This window comes from Chiloscyllium plagiosum, unplaced genomic scaffold (genome assembly GCF_037043375.1).
Source record: "Chiloscyllium plagiosum isolate Xiang-an unplaced genomic scaffold, Cpla_swu_hap1 HiC_scaffold_36, whole genome shotgun sequence".
NCBI classification, from domain to species: domain Eukaryota; kingdom Metazoa; phylum Chordata; class Chondrichthyes; order Orectolobiformes; family Hemiscylliidae; genus Chiloscyllium; species Chiloscyllium plagiosum.
Window position 1 is genome coordinate 19,300,849 of NW_028270174.1, and position 17,746 is coordinate 19,318,594.

At 39.9% G+C, this 17,746-nt stretch overlaps 2 protein-coding genes across 4 annotated transcripts in view; one reads left to right on the forward strand and one right to left on the reverse strand.

Annotated features, from left to right (window-relative positions):
• LOC122539423 (neuronal vesicle trafficking-associated protein 1-like) overlaps positions 1 to 8,711 on the forward strand; it is a 66,717-nt gene extending 58,006 nt beyond the window's left edge. For both annotated transcript variants that reach the window (XM_043674247.2, XM_043674248.2), the window contains exon 5: positions 6,630 to 8,711. In XM_043674247.2, coding sequence (XP_043530182.1) covers positions 6,630 to 6,833 — 204 coding nt within the window. In that variant the 3' untranslated portion in view covers positions 6,834 to 8,711. The remainder of the gene's footprint in view (positions 1 to 6,629) is intronic.
• An 848-nt stretch (positions 8,712 to 9,559) lies between these two features.
• Positions 9,560 to 17,746, reverse strand: part of stx18 (syntaxin 18) — a 159,089-nt gene continuing 150,902 nt past the window's right edge. For both annotated transcript variants that reach the window (XM_043674246.2, XM_043674245.2), the window contains one exon: positions 9,560 to 10,174. In XM_043674246.2, coding sequence (XP_043530181.1) covers positions 10,123 to 10,174 — 52 coding nt within the window. In that variant the 3' untranslated portion in view covers positions 9,560 to 10,122. The remainder of the gene's footprint in view (positions 10,175 to 17,746) is intronic.

A 17,746-nucleotide genomic window follows, 5' to 3' on the forward strand; every position in this document is an offset into this window, starting at 1 on the left:
TCTCTATTGGATTTACTAGTAACAATAGATTTATTCACCGCACCAGGGACCCAGGTTTGATTGCAGCCTCAGGCGACTGTGTGGAGTTTGCACATTTTCCTCGTGTTTGTGTGGATTTCCTCCTGTGGTCCAAAGATGTGCAGGTTAGGTGAATTGGCCATGCTAAATTGCCTGTAGTGTTCAGGGATGTACCTGTTAGGTGCATTAGTCAGGGGTAAATATAGGGGTAGGAGTAGGGGAATGGGTCTGGATGGGTTACTCTTCAGAGAGTCAGTGTGGACTCTGTGGTTGGGCCGAAAGGCCTGTTCGCACACTGTAGAAATTCTAAAATAAAAATATAATAATTTATTTCCTAATTCTAGTTTTACCTTTTTTATGAGGTCAGATTTTCACCACTGAGGCAGGGAAAGTTGGGAAATTTTCCAATTAGTTGATTGTTTTGGGTTAAAAGCACCCTGCATTAAGCAATTTAATTATCCACCAAGGGCAGACCTCAACAGCAACATGGAGGTGAAAATAACCTAAGCTTCTAACAATCCAAGGTAGCTCGCACTCATACATACTTAATGGTGAAAACACTTCCGTTCATACTTAGATTTAGATTTAATTGTCATGTGTACTCAACTACACTTAAGACAGTTTTTTTTTTCTGCAATAATTTAAAAAGGCTATTAATCAACTGTGAACTCATAGCATTCTGCTGAGGTGAAGCTTTAGAAACTCAGCCAAGCATTCATAATGACAGTAATAGTGCTTGAGGAACTGTCAATAAAAATAACCCTATTGAAAGTGTCTTGTGCACATTGGTAGAATCCCTACCTCAGGGTCAGAAAGTTCAGGGTTCAAGTTCCACATGCCCCAGGTCAGTGTCATAAAATGTCCAACCAGATTTTTTTTAAAAAAAAGCTATTGAACTTGCATGATTAGCTGTTACTTTTTATTTTCTAACATGCTGCAAATGGACTGTTGATCCCTTATCTCGTGCCTACCCTGAACACTGCCTTCCATACCTAGCCCACTTTGCAGCTTGACCTTCCTTTCTATCTGACAATGTACCTGCACCGATCTAAAATCCTACTTTTCCATTACCCTCACCTGACACTTCCCTGAGGTACTTACCCATTTACAGGAGCTGTCAGTGACTGCCTGTGATGCTGGATCTTTAACTTTACAGATTATGGCAAATGACTGCTTTTGGGAAAAAAAGGGACGTGGTTTCTTTACCCATGACTGTTCTGTGCTACAACAGGACCTGTCAGAACTGAAGTGCAGTTTCACATTTCTGAAGGAGCTCCGACTGGAATCATCTGTCAGAAATGTAGAACTCTTTAGTCACATTAAAAAAAATAAGTGGAGAGGCAATCTGCATATGATTGCCACTCCTCAGAAATCAGGCCCTTATTCCTACATGCAAGTACTCTTGAGCCTTGAGATAATTAGTTACTGACAATGTGAAAGGACCAAACAGTGGGTCTTGTTATATGTGGCAATTTTGACTTTTAGAAAGGTTGAATCATCTGTTGTTTGGGACCATGACATAGAAAAAAAAAACTCTACTTGAAAGTTTAGGAGTGTAATTATATTTTCACTTGGTTAATGGAAAGGCAGAATTTCATTATTCTCCTGCTCTAATGCCTAAGATGTGCATTATGGTTGCACTTTATTTCTTGAAAATTTATAGGAGTTGTAGCTATTCACCATTATTATTCTTGCCAAGATGCATCTTTACTGCCTCAGTCCACTTAATGAAAAACATTTACATTTTCATTACATTGATGTGTCATTAAAAGTACACCGAGCAATTGAGTTACCATCACAACCATCTCATTAGGATTACCACACTTCATAACTCAGCAAATTTACTTCTGTGAAATGTGCTGTGATTTTCTAAATATAGTTGGTGTCAGAAAGATGTTGCAGATTGCTACAAGACTCAGCTATAATCTACTCAGTGGAGAGATACTGGGCTGGATATTAACAAGAGGAAGGAACAGCCACTAAGCCTGGGGTCAAGCTGACTTTGGACTTTTGTTGCTGAAGCAGTCTCCTACAGCTTTTAATTTTTTTTCCCTCATTTTATGCATATTAACTATTTCTGTTGTACTACAAATCATTATCCTTTTTTTTAATACATGCTAGGCCACACATTTCCAGTTTTGAGTAATTGAGCATATGATTGGCAAATTAATTTTAACATAACTGCTGAGTATTAACATTTTGAATATGACATTAGTTTAGAAACTAGGGCTAGCATATCCAATTTAGTTTTTATTGAAGTGTGGTGATGAGCATCAAAGCCAACATCAACGTCTACCACAACTGGGGGATCTTGCAACAGACAGGTATCTATGGGTCGCCTTGTGGGTTTTTTGGTACATCTCCTCTCGGGACAGTGACATCCCACCCTCTGAAGCTGCAGGCTGATCAGAGGCTGGCAGCCACCATGAGCAGCAGTACCACTTTCAGGCAGTAGGAGCTGCTTGGTGCCAGTACAGTAACAGTAATACCAAGGTACAGGATCAGTGGACAGGGCAGAGGAGTCAGCGGCAAAAGTAGGAGGGTGGCTCTCAGTGGGATTTTACACCAGATCACCTCCACCCCCTATGAGAACCGCCCCACACCAAACCAATAGGCAGTCCATTCCATTTTACTATTCAGCTAGTCAGCCACTGTTCTCAGATGCCAGGAATTGGGCTAATTGTAGAGGTGGCACGAAGAGACACCAAATTGATGTTAGGCAGCAGGCCAGACAGATGAAGCTTGGACCTTTCCCGAGAACCTAGCTCCTGGGAAGGTGGCAGGTACCACTTCAACACCAATATTTTCCCTTTGTTACACCTTCTCCACCCCTTCTTGGGAGAGGAAGGATTCTGCTCGTTGGATCTTAATGGGGCAGAGAGCAAAGAGATTTGCAAGTTCAAACAGAGAAGGCTGAGGGACAGCCTTACAGAGATATTTAAGGGCTGAGTCACCACATCTTCATCATGGGGAGGTCATGTCTGACAAATCTGTTAGAATTCTTTGAGGAGATAATAAGCAAGTTAGACAAAGGAGAGCTAATGGACATGATCTACTTAGATTTCCAGAAGTCTTTTGACAAGGTGCTACAGAGGAGGCTGCTAAATAAGATAATAGCCCATGATGTTTGGGCAAGATACTGGCAAAGGGCAGAGAGTGGGGATAAAGGGGTCATTTTCTGGATGGTAGGTAGTGACTAGTGGAGTTCTGTAGGGGTCACCGTTGGAACAACACTTATATTTATGTTATACGTGAACAATTCGGACAAAGGAACTGAGGGCATTGTTGCTGAGTTTGCAGATGTCACAAAGATAGATGGAGGGACAAGTAGTATTGAAGAAGTGGGGAGGCTGCAGAAGGACTTGGACAGGCTAGGAAACTGGGCAAAGAAGGGGCAGATAGAACACAATGTGGAAAGGTGTGAGGTTGTGCATATTAGGTGGAAGAATAGAGGCAGAAACTATTTTCTAAATGGGGAAAGCCTTCAGAAATCTGAAGCACAAAGGGGTTTGGGAATCCTAGTTAGGGATTCTTTTGAGGTTAACAGCATGCAGGTTCACTTGGAAGTGAGGAAGGCAAATGCAATGCTAGCATTCATTTTGAGGCTAGAATAAAAGAGCAGGGACATACTACTGAGACTGCATAAGGCTCTGGTCAGACCGTATTTGGAATATTGTAAGGAATTTTCAGCCCCACATCGGAGGAAGGTTGTGCTGGCTTTGGAATGGGTCCAGAAGAGATTTACAAGAATAATTTTGGGTTGAAGAGCAATTTAGGATTCTGGGTACTTGGAATTTAGAAGGATGGGGGAGCATGATCTCATTTTAAGTTACAGATATTAGGGGCTGGATAAAACTGACACAGAAGATATTTCCTTTAGCAGGAGACACTAGGATCCAAGCACACAGCCTCAGAGTGAAGGGATGAGGAGGAATTTCTTCAGCTTAGGCTGTGGGGAGGGTGGTTGGTGAATCTGTGGAACTCATTGCCACAGAGAGCCTGTGGAGACTACATCATTGAATGTATTTAAGACCGAGATTGATATGTTCTAGATTGGTAAGGGTTACAAGGAGAAGGCAGGAGAATGGGGTTGAGAAATACATCAGTTATGATTGAGTGGCCTAATTCTGCTCTTATATCTGGTAGTCTTATGGTCTTTTCATTTTAAAAATGAGAGGTTAGGATCAGATACTGTATTTCCACTTCTGGGGAAGAAAAAACTTGATATCATTGATAGAAGATCTGTTTATCTTATCTTTTCTTCAGTCTTCATTTTCAAGAGTTGGGCTAGGCACTTCCATTGGATTGTTACACACACATGGAAAATATTCTTCAGTAGCCTTCTGAAGGATGACTGTCCACGAAACCCTTCTGCTTTTAGCACCTGCCATCTGGAGTTTTGGTCATTAGCTCGTAGATCCTTCCAGTGTGTTTGCCCATGCTGCAAATATACCTGTCATGGCCAACAGGTCCTTACACAGAACTCAAAAACAGAGATCTGGCCCAGATATAGCGAATGTTACTGCTGCATCACAAGATCTCCATCAGCATTTTTGAGTGAGTGAGTGAGCAAGATAGATATCAAAGGGAATTCAGAAGGAACTTGTTTAACCAGAGAACGTGAAGAATGTTGAATGGTAACATAGAAAGAAGTTGAAGTGAATAGAATAATGTGGAGGTGCCGGTGCTGGACTGAAGTAGACAAAGTTAAAAATCACACAACACCAGGTTGTAGTCCAACAGGTTTAATTGAAAGTACTAGCTATCAGAGCACTGCTCCTTTGTCAGGTAGCTAGTGGAGCAGGATCAAAGGGCACAGAGCTAACAACATAAGATCATTATATCATATAACTGATGCGATCTTTGAACAAACCTAGATTGATATTAAGTTTTTCATCTTTTTGAATGGGTTGCAGGTTTTGAATCATGAAAGAAGTTCTGGGATTTACATATTAAAGTCACATTCCCAAGATAACTTGAGATTTAAAAAAAAAAAGTTGACATCTCAGCTCAGACAATACATTAAATGCATGAGGTTTGTTCAATACATCTCATCAGTTGTATGACATTGATCTTTTGCTATAAATTCTGTGTCCTATAATCCTGCCCCACTAGCTCCCTGACGAAGGAGCAATGTTCTGAAAGCTAGTATTTCCAAATAAACATGTTGGGACTATAACCCGGTGTTGTGAGTTTTACCTGAATAGAATAAGGTGAGGCTAGATAAGCATATGAGTGAGATAGGAATTGAGAATTATGGTATTAAAGTTAGATAAGAATTGAAGACGTTGGAGTGGCCCAATGGACTGTTCCTACAGTGTTGTTTGCAATATATTTCTGCTGTTTGAATAAAATCCATGTGTTCATTGTTAAGCTCTCAATTAATCAAAACTGCAGTGTTAACAATATTGTTATGGAAACCTAGAACAGTGGCATAAAACAATCAATGACTTCCAATCCATTCAAATGACCTGAAAACAAAGAACATCAGAAATAATCTTGCTCAATTTGAAATTGTTGGTTCCACCCTCACACTGAAGGCTTGACCACATAGCCTAAGCTGAGAATCAGTGTCGTTTTGAAGGAATGCTACAACTTCGGATTAGACCTTAATCCAAGAGCCTCCAGATCCTCACGTAAATGTAAAATATTATACGGCATTATTTGAAGAGCAAAGAAGTTCTTACCAACATCATTAAAACAGATTATCTGATAATTATTACGTGCCATTTGTGAGACTACTGAGTGCCACTTGGCTGTTGCCCACATTACAAAGTTGCTTCAAAGATTTAGCCAAAACTGATGGGAATCTAAACAAGCGGCACAGTGCCTCAGTGGTCAGCACTGCTGCCTCACAACACCAAGGACCTGGGTTCGATTCCAGCCTTAGACGACCGTCTGTGCGGAGTTTGCATATTCTCCTCGTGTCCACGTGGGTTTCCTACGGGTGCTTTCTTTCCCTCCCACAATCCAAAGATGTGCAGGCTAGGTGAATTGGTTATACTAAATTGCTCCTAGTGTTCAGGGATGTGTAGGTTAGGTGCATTAGTCAGGAGTCTGGACGGGTTACTCTTTGGAGGGTCGGTGTGGAATTGTTGTTGCTGAATGGCCTGTTTCTCCTGTCGGGAATCCTTAAAAAAAAAGTTAGAATCGAGGAGCAGGCGTGAAACAGTCCAGAATATTTGAAATTCAAATTGTGCAAGCTAGTACATAAACCTGGAATGTTAGCACATTACACTAGTCTTTGAGATGCTGCTCTGTAAGCTGCTTCAAGATGGCACAAATAGCAAATGATATTAGAAGGCAAACTTCACCTTGTAATGGATCACCTATTTACCAGACGTCCACTGGAAATGTACTTACTTTCTTCCTTTAAATGCAAGAAAACAGTAACCTGCACATTCCTATCGTGAAATTAAATCCTGCCAATGAATTCTGCGTTACAAAATAAAGATGGTCCTGTATTGTTCAGAAGTTTCATCCTAAATTCATTGTAATGTTTGGGAGAAAACGACAATAATTGGAACACCTTCTTCATGTTATTCCCACTCTTGCCAACCTGTAGAGTTAGGTTTATTTACTTTCTATTTGGTGTTTCTTTTCCTCTTCAGCATAACCGCTGCATTCCATCTGGCTTGGAGACCTACTACTCAGAGCAAGATTCTGCTTCTCGGGGAAGATTTTACACTGTCATCAACCACTACAACTTGGCTAAACAGACCATTTCACGCTCTGTATCACCCTGGTTGGCTGCACTTTCTGAAGAGAAAGCATTGGAGAAGGAAACTGAAGGTGCTGGCAAAACAGCTGAGTAAACTGCCAGGTCTGACCAGCGGTTCCTTGCCAAAATCACCACAGGAACCAACATTAGCTGCTTAATGTACAAGGCACTGACATTAGCAAGGTATGGAAGAGTTAATTTGGTCTAGTTCAGTTTTTCTTCCACTCCTGTTCATTTTGTTCATGTTATTTGTAAGTGTTAATGAAACTCTTTGCAAGATGGCATGCTTGTCTCATTTTGTTAGGACTTCAACTAGGAATGCCGTACTTTTATTAATCTCAGGTTGTGGATGTGAAAGTAAATAAGTAGAAAAGTCCTGCTCCACATACCAATTCTCTGGCTAGATCTTCTAAAAATGCAATTAAACTCTTACATTAATTATGCTTTTTTTTAAATAAAGGGCAAAGTCACCTCCAAAAACCCTATATACTAGGTAATGGATACTTGATCATATATGTTAGATTAGCGAATTTCTCTTGTATTGTCAAATTAGCAAATACAGCAAAGTATATTACTATGGTTCTGTGTTAACTTATAATGTGAATTGTTTTTTCTTAGAATATGAAAGCAGTAAGAGATTTTATAAAACAAACCATTAGAATAAAATACTCCATTCTGTCTGATGCCAAGATGTTGATACAAACATTGCATCTAGCTGAAATTGAGTCCAGGGAATGGATAGGTTGGAGTCACTTATGGAATTGCAAATTTGGTAGCTGGATCATGGAGATGATATATTGTCTTATAACATACAAGTCTGTTTACAACAAACAGTGTTGAAACTATGTTTAAACAAAATGAAAGGCTACCATTGTCACAGTTTATTGACAGACAGCTAAGCAGAGCTCCTCTCTAGCACCCCCCACCCACCCACCCCAGAATTTGTAAAGGCTGCATTCTGTTTTTGCTCCTCTGAGCCAACATGGTTTTACAGAGAAATAATTATTTTGTCTAATTTCATACCGAAGATGAGATATTTTACACCAGTCACAAATTTTGAAGAAAATAATCAGTTTTTATATTTTAAAAAATGGTTTTAGATTAGTTTCTGCCATTCTGGGAAGATATCCCAAGCAGCTTTTTCCTGAAATGGGCATATATCTTGACTGCTCAGGATGTGAATGGCACTTTAAAACCTTTGCCCAGTAAGGGGCACAAGCATTAGAACCTACACTAAACATTTCTGCAATCAATGACAATAATTGGAGCCTGTTCTTTAGAAGCTGAATTTGTGTGGAAAAGCCAAACAAAGTGCAGTGCTTTTATGGAATAAGGATTATTTCAAACCGTCATTTATAAAAAAATGAAATCTTTTACTGATAATAATGAAACACTGTCATCTCTAGGCATTTTAAAAAAGTATTTTTCAGTCGTGCTTGTGTATAATGTTTTATTTAATTTATAGTTCATACACACAAATTTTAATTCTGAAACATAGCCAATATTTGTGTAATAGTTCCTTGGTTTGACATCTCTCCATCTCCCCTCAAGTTCAGGAGGAAGTAAGCACCTTATTTTATTTCTGCCACTGGTCAATTATCCAGTAACCAACTGGTCAAATTACCTTTAAAATTAAGAGGTGCAAATATTAAGTCAAAATGCCAGATGTGGACACTTGAAACCAATTTCTACAAAATCACTTTGGATGTTGAGAGAAAGACACAAAAGGATAAAGGAGGAAAAAAAGATGCACACATACAACAAATTAAAATGAGTGCCAAAACATCATGCTTTGTAAAACGTGTGCCATATTTGTCATTTAGTGTTTATGGTGTTATTTAAGTCCTGTTTGTACAGAACTTCATGTGTTTTATACATCTGAGCAAAAATGATACTTGTATTGGATGTAAAATGAAGCAATGAGGGTATAACCGATTCACTATTTAAAACAATAAAGTCAAGTAATATGACATCATCTGATTGCCGTATTTTTTTTCTGAGAGCGCAAATTTTTATCCAAGTGTAAAATGCTTTTTCAGTTTACAATCACAGTTGATAATGCAGAGTAATCTTGTAATAATGACATATATTCAGTTCTAAACTTATTTCAATTATACAAGATTATAATGGATAAAATATGCAAGATATGAATCTTGTTTATCAATCCTCTTATTACAGCGTTCAATTGCATGTGAATCATTTAAACATAATCTGCTTTATTTCTCCTGATGCTTGTTTCCACATGCTCTCCAACACAACCAGTTTGGGCAAATTTGATTGTCACCACTTAAGCAGTAAAGTGGTGAATAGCATCATTCAACCATTATTGAACCCACCAATATTCATTACCATTCAAATCAATTGTAATGAAACTAATGTGTGCTCTGTAATAATTGTGTGGGCAGTTCCCTCTACAATTTACTGTCCATGTGAAGATTACCTCTGCTAATCTTGTAGGAATACCATCCATTCTTTTAGTGAGTCATTTAATTGACCATAAAGGAAACAATGACTAAGATGATCTGGTGGTCACCAGAGCTTGACTCATGTAAACTATCTAACAAAGATCACTAGTGAGCAATCAGGAGCGTGAACCCTAAGTTAATTCTCTCCTCCCGAACAAAGAGCTGCTCAGGTTAATGCTTTTCCACTCTAGCCATTACTCATGCTGAGCTGAGCTAACTTTTCAGAGACTTGGAGGTTAAACAGTGTGCCTTAATGGTCTGCCTTGATCTATTTGGAGTTTATAACCCTGTTATCCTCAAGATAAAACTCTGTTTCCTACTGTTAAACAAAGTGATCACAAAGGGATTTTCACAATCCCAGATTAATACTTTTATTAACAAATTATGATCAATATACTTGACTTAATTAATAAGCCAACAGTTCGCATTTATTTCATGCTGACCAACAATGTGCATTACATTGAAAGCACTGTATCCTTGGAACTCGAAATAAAGTACCAAGAACTGCAAAGTGAAAGCCTCCTGATGTTGTTTCTGTTCACAGGTTCATTTCAAGACTTTAGAATTACAAATCAACATCATTAGATATAAGAGCACAAGAAAAGATTATATCTGACATGGCTGCCTGTGAAAAAATGATCATATACCAGATTTCCAATATAAAATAAAATTTCTTTTAACATGGTCAATTTAAGGTTGTTACTAAACTGACAACATAAACATGTTATATAAATAATATTACAATTCATTCTAAGTGCTTATTTTAGATGTCGTTCTGCTTGGTGCAAGTTAGTCTCCTGTGAACAAGTTCTATATTATTAACATCAATAAAGTCCTGTCATTGCAACACAATAAGGACCCTTGACCATCACCATCAGCTGTCATACCAATCCAAGAAAAGCAGAGAGAAGGAACACATCACCAGGAAGAAGAGAATCCACACACGAAATCCAGCATTATTTTTGATTGCCTGTTGGGACAAAAAAAATACATTACTTTGTCATCTGCAGGACTATTTTTTGAACTTTCACCTACAACAATTCAATTTGCAGTAAATAATTCCAGCCGAAATGTTCAGATTAAGTATCAACTCATTTGTTAGTTACAATTCAGTTGCTTTCCTATTAAGCATTGTGATAACAGTGGAGGGAGATAATAGGATATTAAGATAGGCTGGTTGGCTGAAATAAAGCAGGAAGAGGTGCCTAGAGTTTTCAACTGAACAAGGAACTGAGGGGCATCTGCTGTAGATTGGTAAGAGGGGTCAGTCGCAGTCCCTCCCCCTTTCACTCTCACTTTTGTCATTGTTTGGATATGGAAATCAATCATTTGTCTATCCTTCCATCCTGGTCCTAATAATGCTGCCTCTGCAAGAAATAAAAGATTAAGCTATCCTTTGATTTCACCTTCTTGGTCTCCCATCTGATTTGAAAAGGTAAGCAGTGCTTTGCTTTTCCTGTACTAATTACAAAGAATAATTTCCAATCAATGAAGGAGATGTGAGGGCATTGGAGGCCCAATGTTTGCTCTCAATGTTCTTGTGCAAGGGAATACTCCATACCTCGGACAGTTTTGGGACAAAATCCAATAAAATATGGAAATGATGGAACTGGTCTGAACTGGTCTTAACAGGAAACGTCAGTTTGGACCAATACCATCATTACCAAGTTTTACTAATTTGTTTTTCTTTTGCCAAGTAACATTTAAGAGGCATTTGGATGGGTTATATGAATAGGAAGGATTTGGAGGGATATGGGCTGGGTGCTGGCAGGTGGGACTAGATGGGGTTGGGGTATCTGGTCGGCATGGACGGGTTGGACCGAAGGGTCTGTTTCCATGCTGTACATCTCTGACTCTAACAGTGTGATCCTCAGGCTTCATTTAGCAAACAGAGTTTGAATGATGTTTCCATCAGGGATTAATGCCCATAAATGTTGAGGGGGAAGAATTCCATGAATATTTATTATTACTTTTTAAAAAAAATTTCCATACCTCAATTCTTTCTTAACTCCTCAACATGTACTAACCTGGCTCCTGAATAAGTCTGTGGCTCAACAGTGACACTCCATGGCTACAGCCTGCAATTGCACACTGGTTCATCATTGTGAAACTAATACCGAAAAGCTAGAGGGGGATTTGTGATACAATACCTGTCTGTATGGGTCAACTCGGGATGTGATGGTCACTGAGCTGTGTCCTAACATGTCTAAAATTGCGCATGAATAAAAATATAATGAAAAACCTTACCGCATGTACAAATGGTACTGCATATTAATGTCGACAGTTGTATTAATAATTTCCCCATTAGATTACCTTAATTCTACTTCACAACGAACTTGTAATTAGGTTGTTACAACTCAGCAAGTCCAGTATAAAAAAGGAATAGAAAATGAAGCACATGGAGATTTGAGGTCCAAATATATTCTTTATGGATATTGGACTTATGAGAAAAATCATGAAGAAAGAATTAGAATTTTTAGCTGGGGCTTGGACCAAATAGTTATATGAAGAGAAGCAAAAATATCATTGACATTTGATGATTTGAAATTCAATGAAGTAAAGCACTTATCTGCCAAATTCTAACCTCAAAGTGAGACCTAATCAAAGTAATCCTTAAATAACAAAGAGGTGAATAGTGGCTAAAAATCTGAAATTTATCACGTGCTATTGAATGGTCAGCTATTTACAATCTGAAAAGCCTTTCATCCTCATCAGAGTTGCAATGGAAATGAAAAATGGCTGCCACCACACCTGGGCTGGGCAAAGTCCTTTCTCATGTCTGAGGAAGTGGGCTCTCCTTGTGAGCAAGTGGCGCCCTTCAGTGCACAATTGCATTCAACACAGTACTAACGTAAGATGTCTCTAGTCACAGGATTGCATACGAACTACATTCAGTGACGAATTATGTCAAATACAAGTCCTGGCCGCAAACAATCTTGACCATGCCATTAGTCATTGCAAACTGATTAACAGTTAGATCTGTGAATCAGATGTGATTACAGGAAACATTTAAAGGGTTACCTGCAGTGCACAATTCACAAGATAACCTAATGTCATAGAATCATAGAGATGTACAGCATGGAAACAGACCCTTTGGTCCAACTCATCCATGCCAACCAGATATCCGAACCTAATCTAGTCCCATTCGCCATCACTTGGCCCATATCCCTCTAAACCCTTCCTATTCATATACCCATCCAGGTGCCTTTTAAATGCTGTGGAGGAGCTGGTGTTGGATGGGGTGGACAAAGTCAAAAATCACAACACCAGGTTACTGTCCAACAGGTTTATTTTGAAGTACAAACATTTGGAGCGGTGCTCCTTCGTCAGGTTGCTAGCAGGGCAGGATCATAGGACACAGAATTTATAGTAAAAGATCAAAGTGTCATACAAATTATGTGATGCATTGAACAAATCTAGATTGCTGTGAAGTCTTTAATCACTTAGAATGGGTTGCAGGTTTCGATTCATTAATATATAAATCCATAACTTCTTTCAAGTCACATTCTCGAGATAACTTAAGGTTTTATATTAAAAAAAAGTAACATCTCAGCTCAGACAGTGCATAAAAAGTGTGAGGTTAGAGTCTGTTTCAAAATCTCATTGTACTCTTAAGTAACCTTCTTCGCTGTCCACTACAGCTCCAACTTTGGTGCCATTAGCAAACTTACTAACTATACCTCCTATGCTCACATCCAAATAATTTATAATAAAAGACAAAAGGCAGTGGATCCAGCACCAATCCTTGTGGCACACTGCTGGTCACAGGCCTCCAGTCTGAAAGGCCACCCTCCACCATCACCCTGACTTCTACCTTTGAACCAGTTCTGTATCCAAATGGTTAGTTTTCCCTGTATTCCATGTGACCTAACCTTGTTCACCAGTCTACCATGAGGAACCTTGTTGAATGCCTTACTGAACTCCATATAGATCATGTCCATTGCTCTGCTCTCATCAATCCTCTTTGCTACTTATTCAAAAAACTCAATCAGATTTGTGAGACATGATTTCCCACTCACAAAGCCATGTTGACTATCCCTAATCAGTCCTTGCCTTTCCAAACACATGTACATCCTGTCCCTCAGGATTCTCTCCAACAACCTGCCCACAACCGACATCAAGCTCACTGGTCTTTAGTTCCCTGGCTTGTCCTTACCACCTTTCTTAAACAGTGGCACCACATTAGCCAACCTCCAGTCTTCTGGCACCTCACCTGTGACTATTGAAGATACAAATATCTCAACAAGGGGCCCAGTAATCACTTCCCTCGCTTCCCATAGAGTTCGAGGGTACACTTGAACAGCTCCTGGGGATTTATCCATTTTTATGTATTTTAAGATATCCAGCAGCACCTTCTCTGTAATAAGGATATTTTTTCAAGATGTTACCATCTATTTCCCTACATTATATATTTTCCCTGTCCCTCTCCACAGTAAACATTGATGCAAAATACTCATTTAGTACCTCCCCCATCTCCTACGGCTTCACACAAGGGCTGTCTTGCTGATCTTTGAGGGGTTCTATTCTCTCCCTAGTTACCCTTTTGTCCTTAATGTATTTATAAAATCCCTTTGGATTCTCCTTAATTCTATTTGCCAAAGCTATCTCAATGTCCCCTTTTTGCCATCTTGATTTCCCTCTTAAGTATACTCCTACTGCCTTTATAGTCTAAGGATTCACTCAATCTCTGCTGTCTATATCTGACATATTCTTCCCTTCTTTTTCTTAATCAAAACTTCAATTTCTTTAGTCATCCAGCATTGCCTTTCACCCTTATAGGAATATACCGTCTCTGGACTCTTGTTTTCTTATTTTTGAAGGCTTCCTATTTTCCAGCCGTCTCTTTACCTGTGAACATCTGCCGCCAATCAGCTTATGAAAGTTCTTGCCTAATCCCGTCAAAATTAGCATTCCTCCTATTTAGAACTTCAACTTTTAGATCTGGTCTATCCTTTTCCATCACTATTTTAAAACTAATAGAATTATGGTTGCTGGCTCCAAAGTGCTCCCCCACTGACACCTCAGTCACCTGCCCTGCCTTATTTCCCCAAGTGTAGGTCAAGTTTTGCACCTTCTCTCGTAGGTACATCCATATACTGAATCAGAAACCTTTCTTGTACACACAACAAATTCCTCTCCTTCCAGACAGAACCTAATTGACACTTGGTTGTTGCATGGAGCGATTATTGATTGACAGGGAATTGGTTGTTACTTAAATGCCAAGCATCCCCTGTTTGCTCCCAGAAGCAAATGTGGTGTTTTTGTTTGTTATTTCTTCTCCTTTGCTGTTTCATAAAGGTTAACATTCTCAACTGTTTGAAAGTGTCACATCATGTGACGCTCCCACATCGAACAATGGCAAGGTATTATACAGTGCTGGGCATTAGGGAAAGAGAGGCAATTCTTCCAACAAGGTTCTAATATGATATGGTACTAAAGACTAGTAGCCTCTGGAGAAAGATTCTTGTAACTGCAGTTACTATGACAGTTGAGTAGACTGGTGATTATATAAACTGGTAATGTGTTTATAATTATCAGAGTTTATTTGCAACAAAGCATCGTCTGTGCCACCTATGTGCTTTCAGAAGCTTATAATTTCTGTTTCCTTTCTACTACATGCGCAGTGAAGAGATATTCATCATGGGCAGTGTTTGACCAGGTGCACAGCTAGGCTCTATGTATGGTGCCAGTGGTATCATCCCGGAAGGTCCCAAAGGCACTGGTAAGTGCAAGGTAGTGCAACAATGGCACCATAGAAGCATATGCATACAAAGTGAGGTGAATAGCAGAGGATTACTTGAGGACATTCACTGGACCTCACAAAGAGTAAGCCTTATGAAATAATCCGAAATCGATACTTGGCCAATTTTTGCTAAGATTCAGCCTATAGTTCCTTTCAGGCATTAAGGATCACAAGCTCCAACAACCCCTGGGTATCATGCCCTCTATATCTCTCTGAACTCATTGTTTTTTCCATTCTCACAAGTTGGAGCATATTAACCATCTCCTTCCAATCTTTTCCTCACTGACACTGAATGATCTACCCTTCGCAAAGGGACCAGTTTTATCCCAATGGCATGATGTTGCACTCAGATATTAGACCTGCTTACCAAGTGGGTGCTGTTGTTGTCTGTTGAACCGACCTCTAATGTGCAACGGTGGAACACCAACCCTCAGACACTTTCTTTTATCACCTCCTGCACAATGACCTTGCCAGTAAACATTAAGACACTGTTTCCAGAAAAGACACTGACCTTAGCTACTCCAGTGAGATTCCCTCCATGGCTTCTCACCTCCTATTCTCCACTCCCATTCAGCTTCTTCCCAAGATAAACTGGACTGCCTCATTGGAACTATTATTTCAGTCTGTTTCCATTCCAGTGAAATGATTTTTTTCTTCCCTGACTCTTGTCTTTTATCCCCTTCTGTCTTTCCTTACCTACTTCCACTTCTGAGGGACCCTGTCACTTTAAATGTTTCTAATTTGCTGGTCCAATCTCTCTACACTCCATCATGATGGCCTGATGGCTCTCCAATTCTTCTTTGAAACAATGCCCATTAACTGCCACCTTGTCCACCTGGCTGAACTTGTTCTCTCATAAATGATTTCTCCTTTAACTCATGTCATTACCTCTAAATAAAGTGATCGAATGCGGCTTAACTGTACCTGTTTTTTGATGGGGTATGTGGAATATTCTTTGACCCAGACCTGCTTGGGCTCCTTCCCTCAACTTTTTCTCCAGTACACTGATTTTGGTTCTGGTGTTGTGCCCTGCTTGTCCTGAATTGGAAAATTTGCTTCCAATTTCTACCTTCCTCAGTTTCACCTGGTCTATCTCTGACTCCTCCCTATCCTTGACTTCTTGGTCTCCATTTCTCAGGATGAGCTATAAACTAATATTCATTAACTGACTCTCCACTGATTTTCAGACTGGAGGTCTGTGACCAGTGGAGTGCCACAAGGATCGATGCTGGGTCCACTACTTTTTCATCATTTATATAAATGATTTAGCTGTGAGCATAAGAGGTATAGTTAGTAAGTTTGCAGGTGACACCAAAATTGGAGATGTAGTGGACAGCAAAGAAGGTTACCTCAGATTACAAAGGGACCTTGATCAGATGGGCCAATAGGCTGAGAAGTGGCAGATGGAGTTTAATGGTAAGGTCCTAGGGAGTGTTGCTGAACAAAGAGACCTTGGAGTGCAGGTTCATAGCTCCTTGAAAGTGGAGTCGCAGATAGATAGGATAGTGAAAGCGGCATTTGGTATGCTTTCCTTTACAGGAGTTGGGAGGTCGTGTCGAGGCTGTACAGGACATTAGTTAGGGCACTGTTGGAATCTTGTGTGCAGTGCTGGTCTTCTTCCTATCGGAAAGATGTTGTGAAACTTGAAAGGGTTCAGAAAATATTTACAAGGATGTTGCCAGGGTTGGAGGATTTGAGTGAAAGGGAGAGGCTGAACAGGCTGGAGCTGTTTTCCCTGGAGTGTCTGAGGCTGAGGGGTGACCTTATAGAGGTTTATAAAATCATGACGGGCATGGATAGGATAAATAGACAAAGTCTTTTCCCTCGGGTGGGGGAGTCCAAAACTAAAGGGCACAGGTTTAAGGAGAGAGGGGAAAGATATAAAAGAGACTTAAAGGACAACTTTTTCATGCAGAGGGTGGTACATGTATGGAACGGACTGCCAGAGGGAGTGGTGGAGGTTAATACAATTGCAACATTTAAAAGGCATCTGGAAGGGTATATGAATAGGAAGGATTTGGAGGGATATGAGCCAGGTGCTGGCAGGTGGGACTAGGTTGGGTTGGGATATCTGGTCAGCATGGACGAGTTGGACCGAAGGGTCTGTTTCTGTGTTGTACATCTCTCTGACTCTATGACTCATTGACTCTCACAGCTACTTCCACTACACTTCCTTATTCCATACATCCTGTAAGAATTCCATTCCATTCCTTCCCAGAACTATGACTGAGCACTCCCAGGCCATGCTAACCAGCAACCAGATTCAGTTACTTTCTGCCACGTGCACTGTCATGCTATGTTCCCTCTAATCTTTTTCCCACCACTATGCGAGGTTGTCTGAGGGCCAAGCATAGCAGCAGCTTGTGGGACTGGGAGTCAATGCATCAATCGACATGTGCAGTCCCTCCAAACCAAGATTATTGCTGTAATTCAGCCACAAAACCTGTCCTCCCCACATTTCCCCGTTCAGTATTCCAATGGGACCATTAACTCCATGATACTCTGGCCCACTCCTTAATGAATGCCTAACAGGATGTTTGCATGCAAATGTAGGAGATGTAAGACTTTTTCTGGCTCTGTCCTTGTCCTGCTGCACTGTTCCAGTGAAGCTCAACCTAATTTTGAGGAACAGAACCTTAGCCTTTGATTAGGCAATTTAGGACTCAATATTGAATTTAGGAATTCCAGAATGCAATCTCTTATTCCCCCACTTGTTTCCTTTTCTTTGCATATTTCAATGTTTTTCATTTCAGTCAACAGTACATATAGAGGCATCTTTTGTTTCTTTGTCTGTTTCCT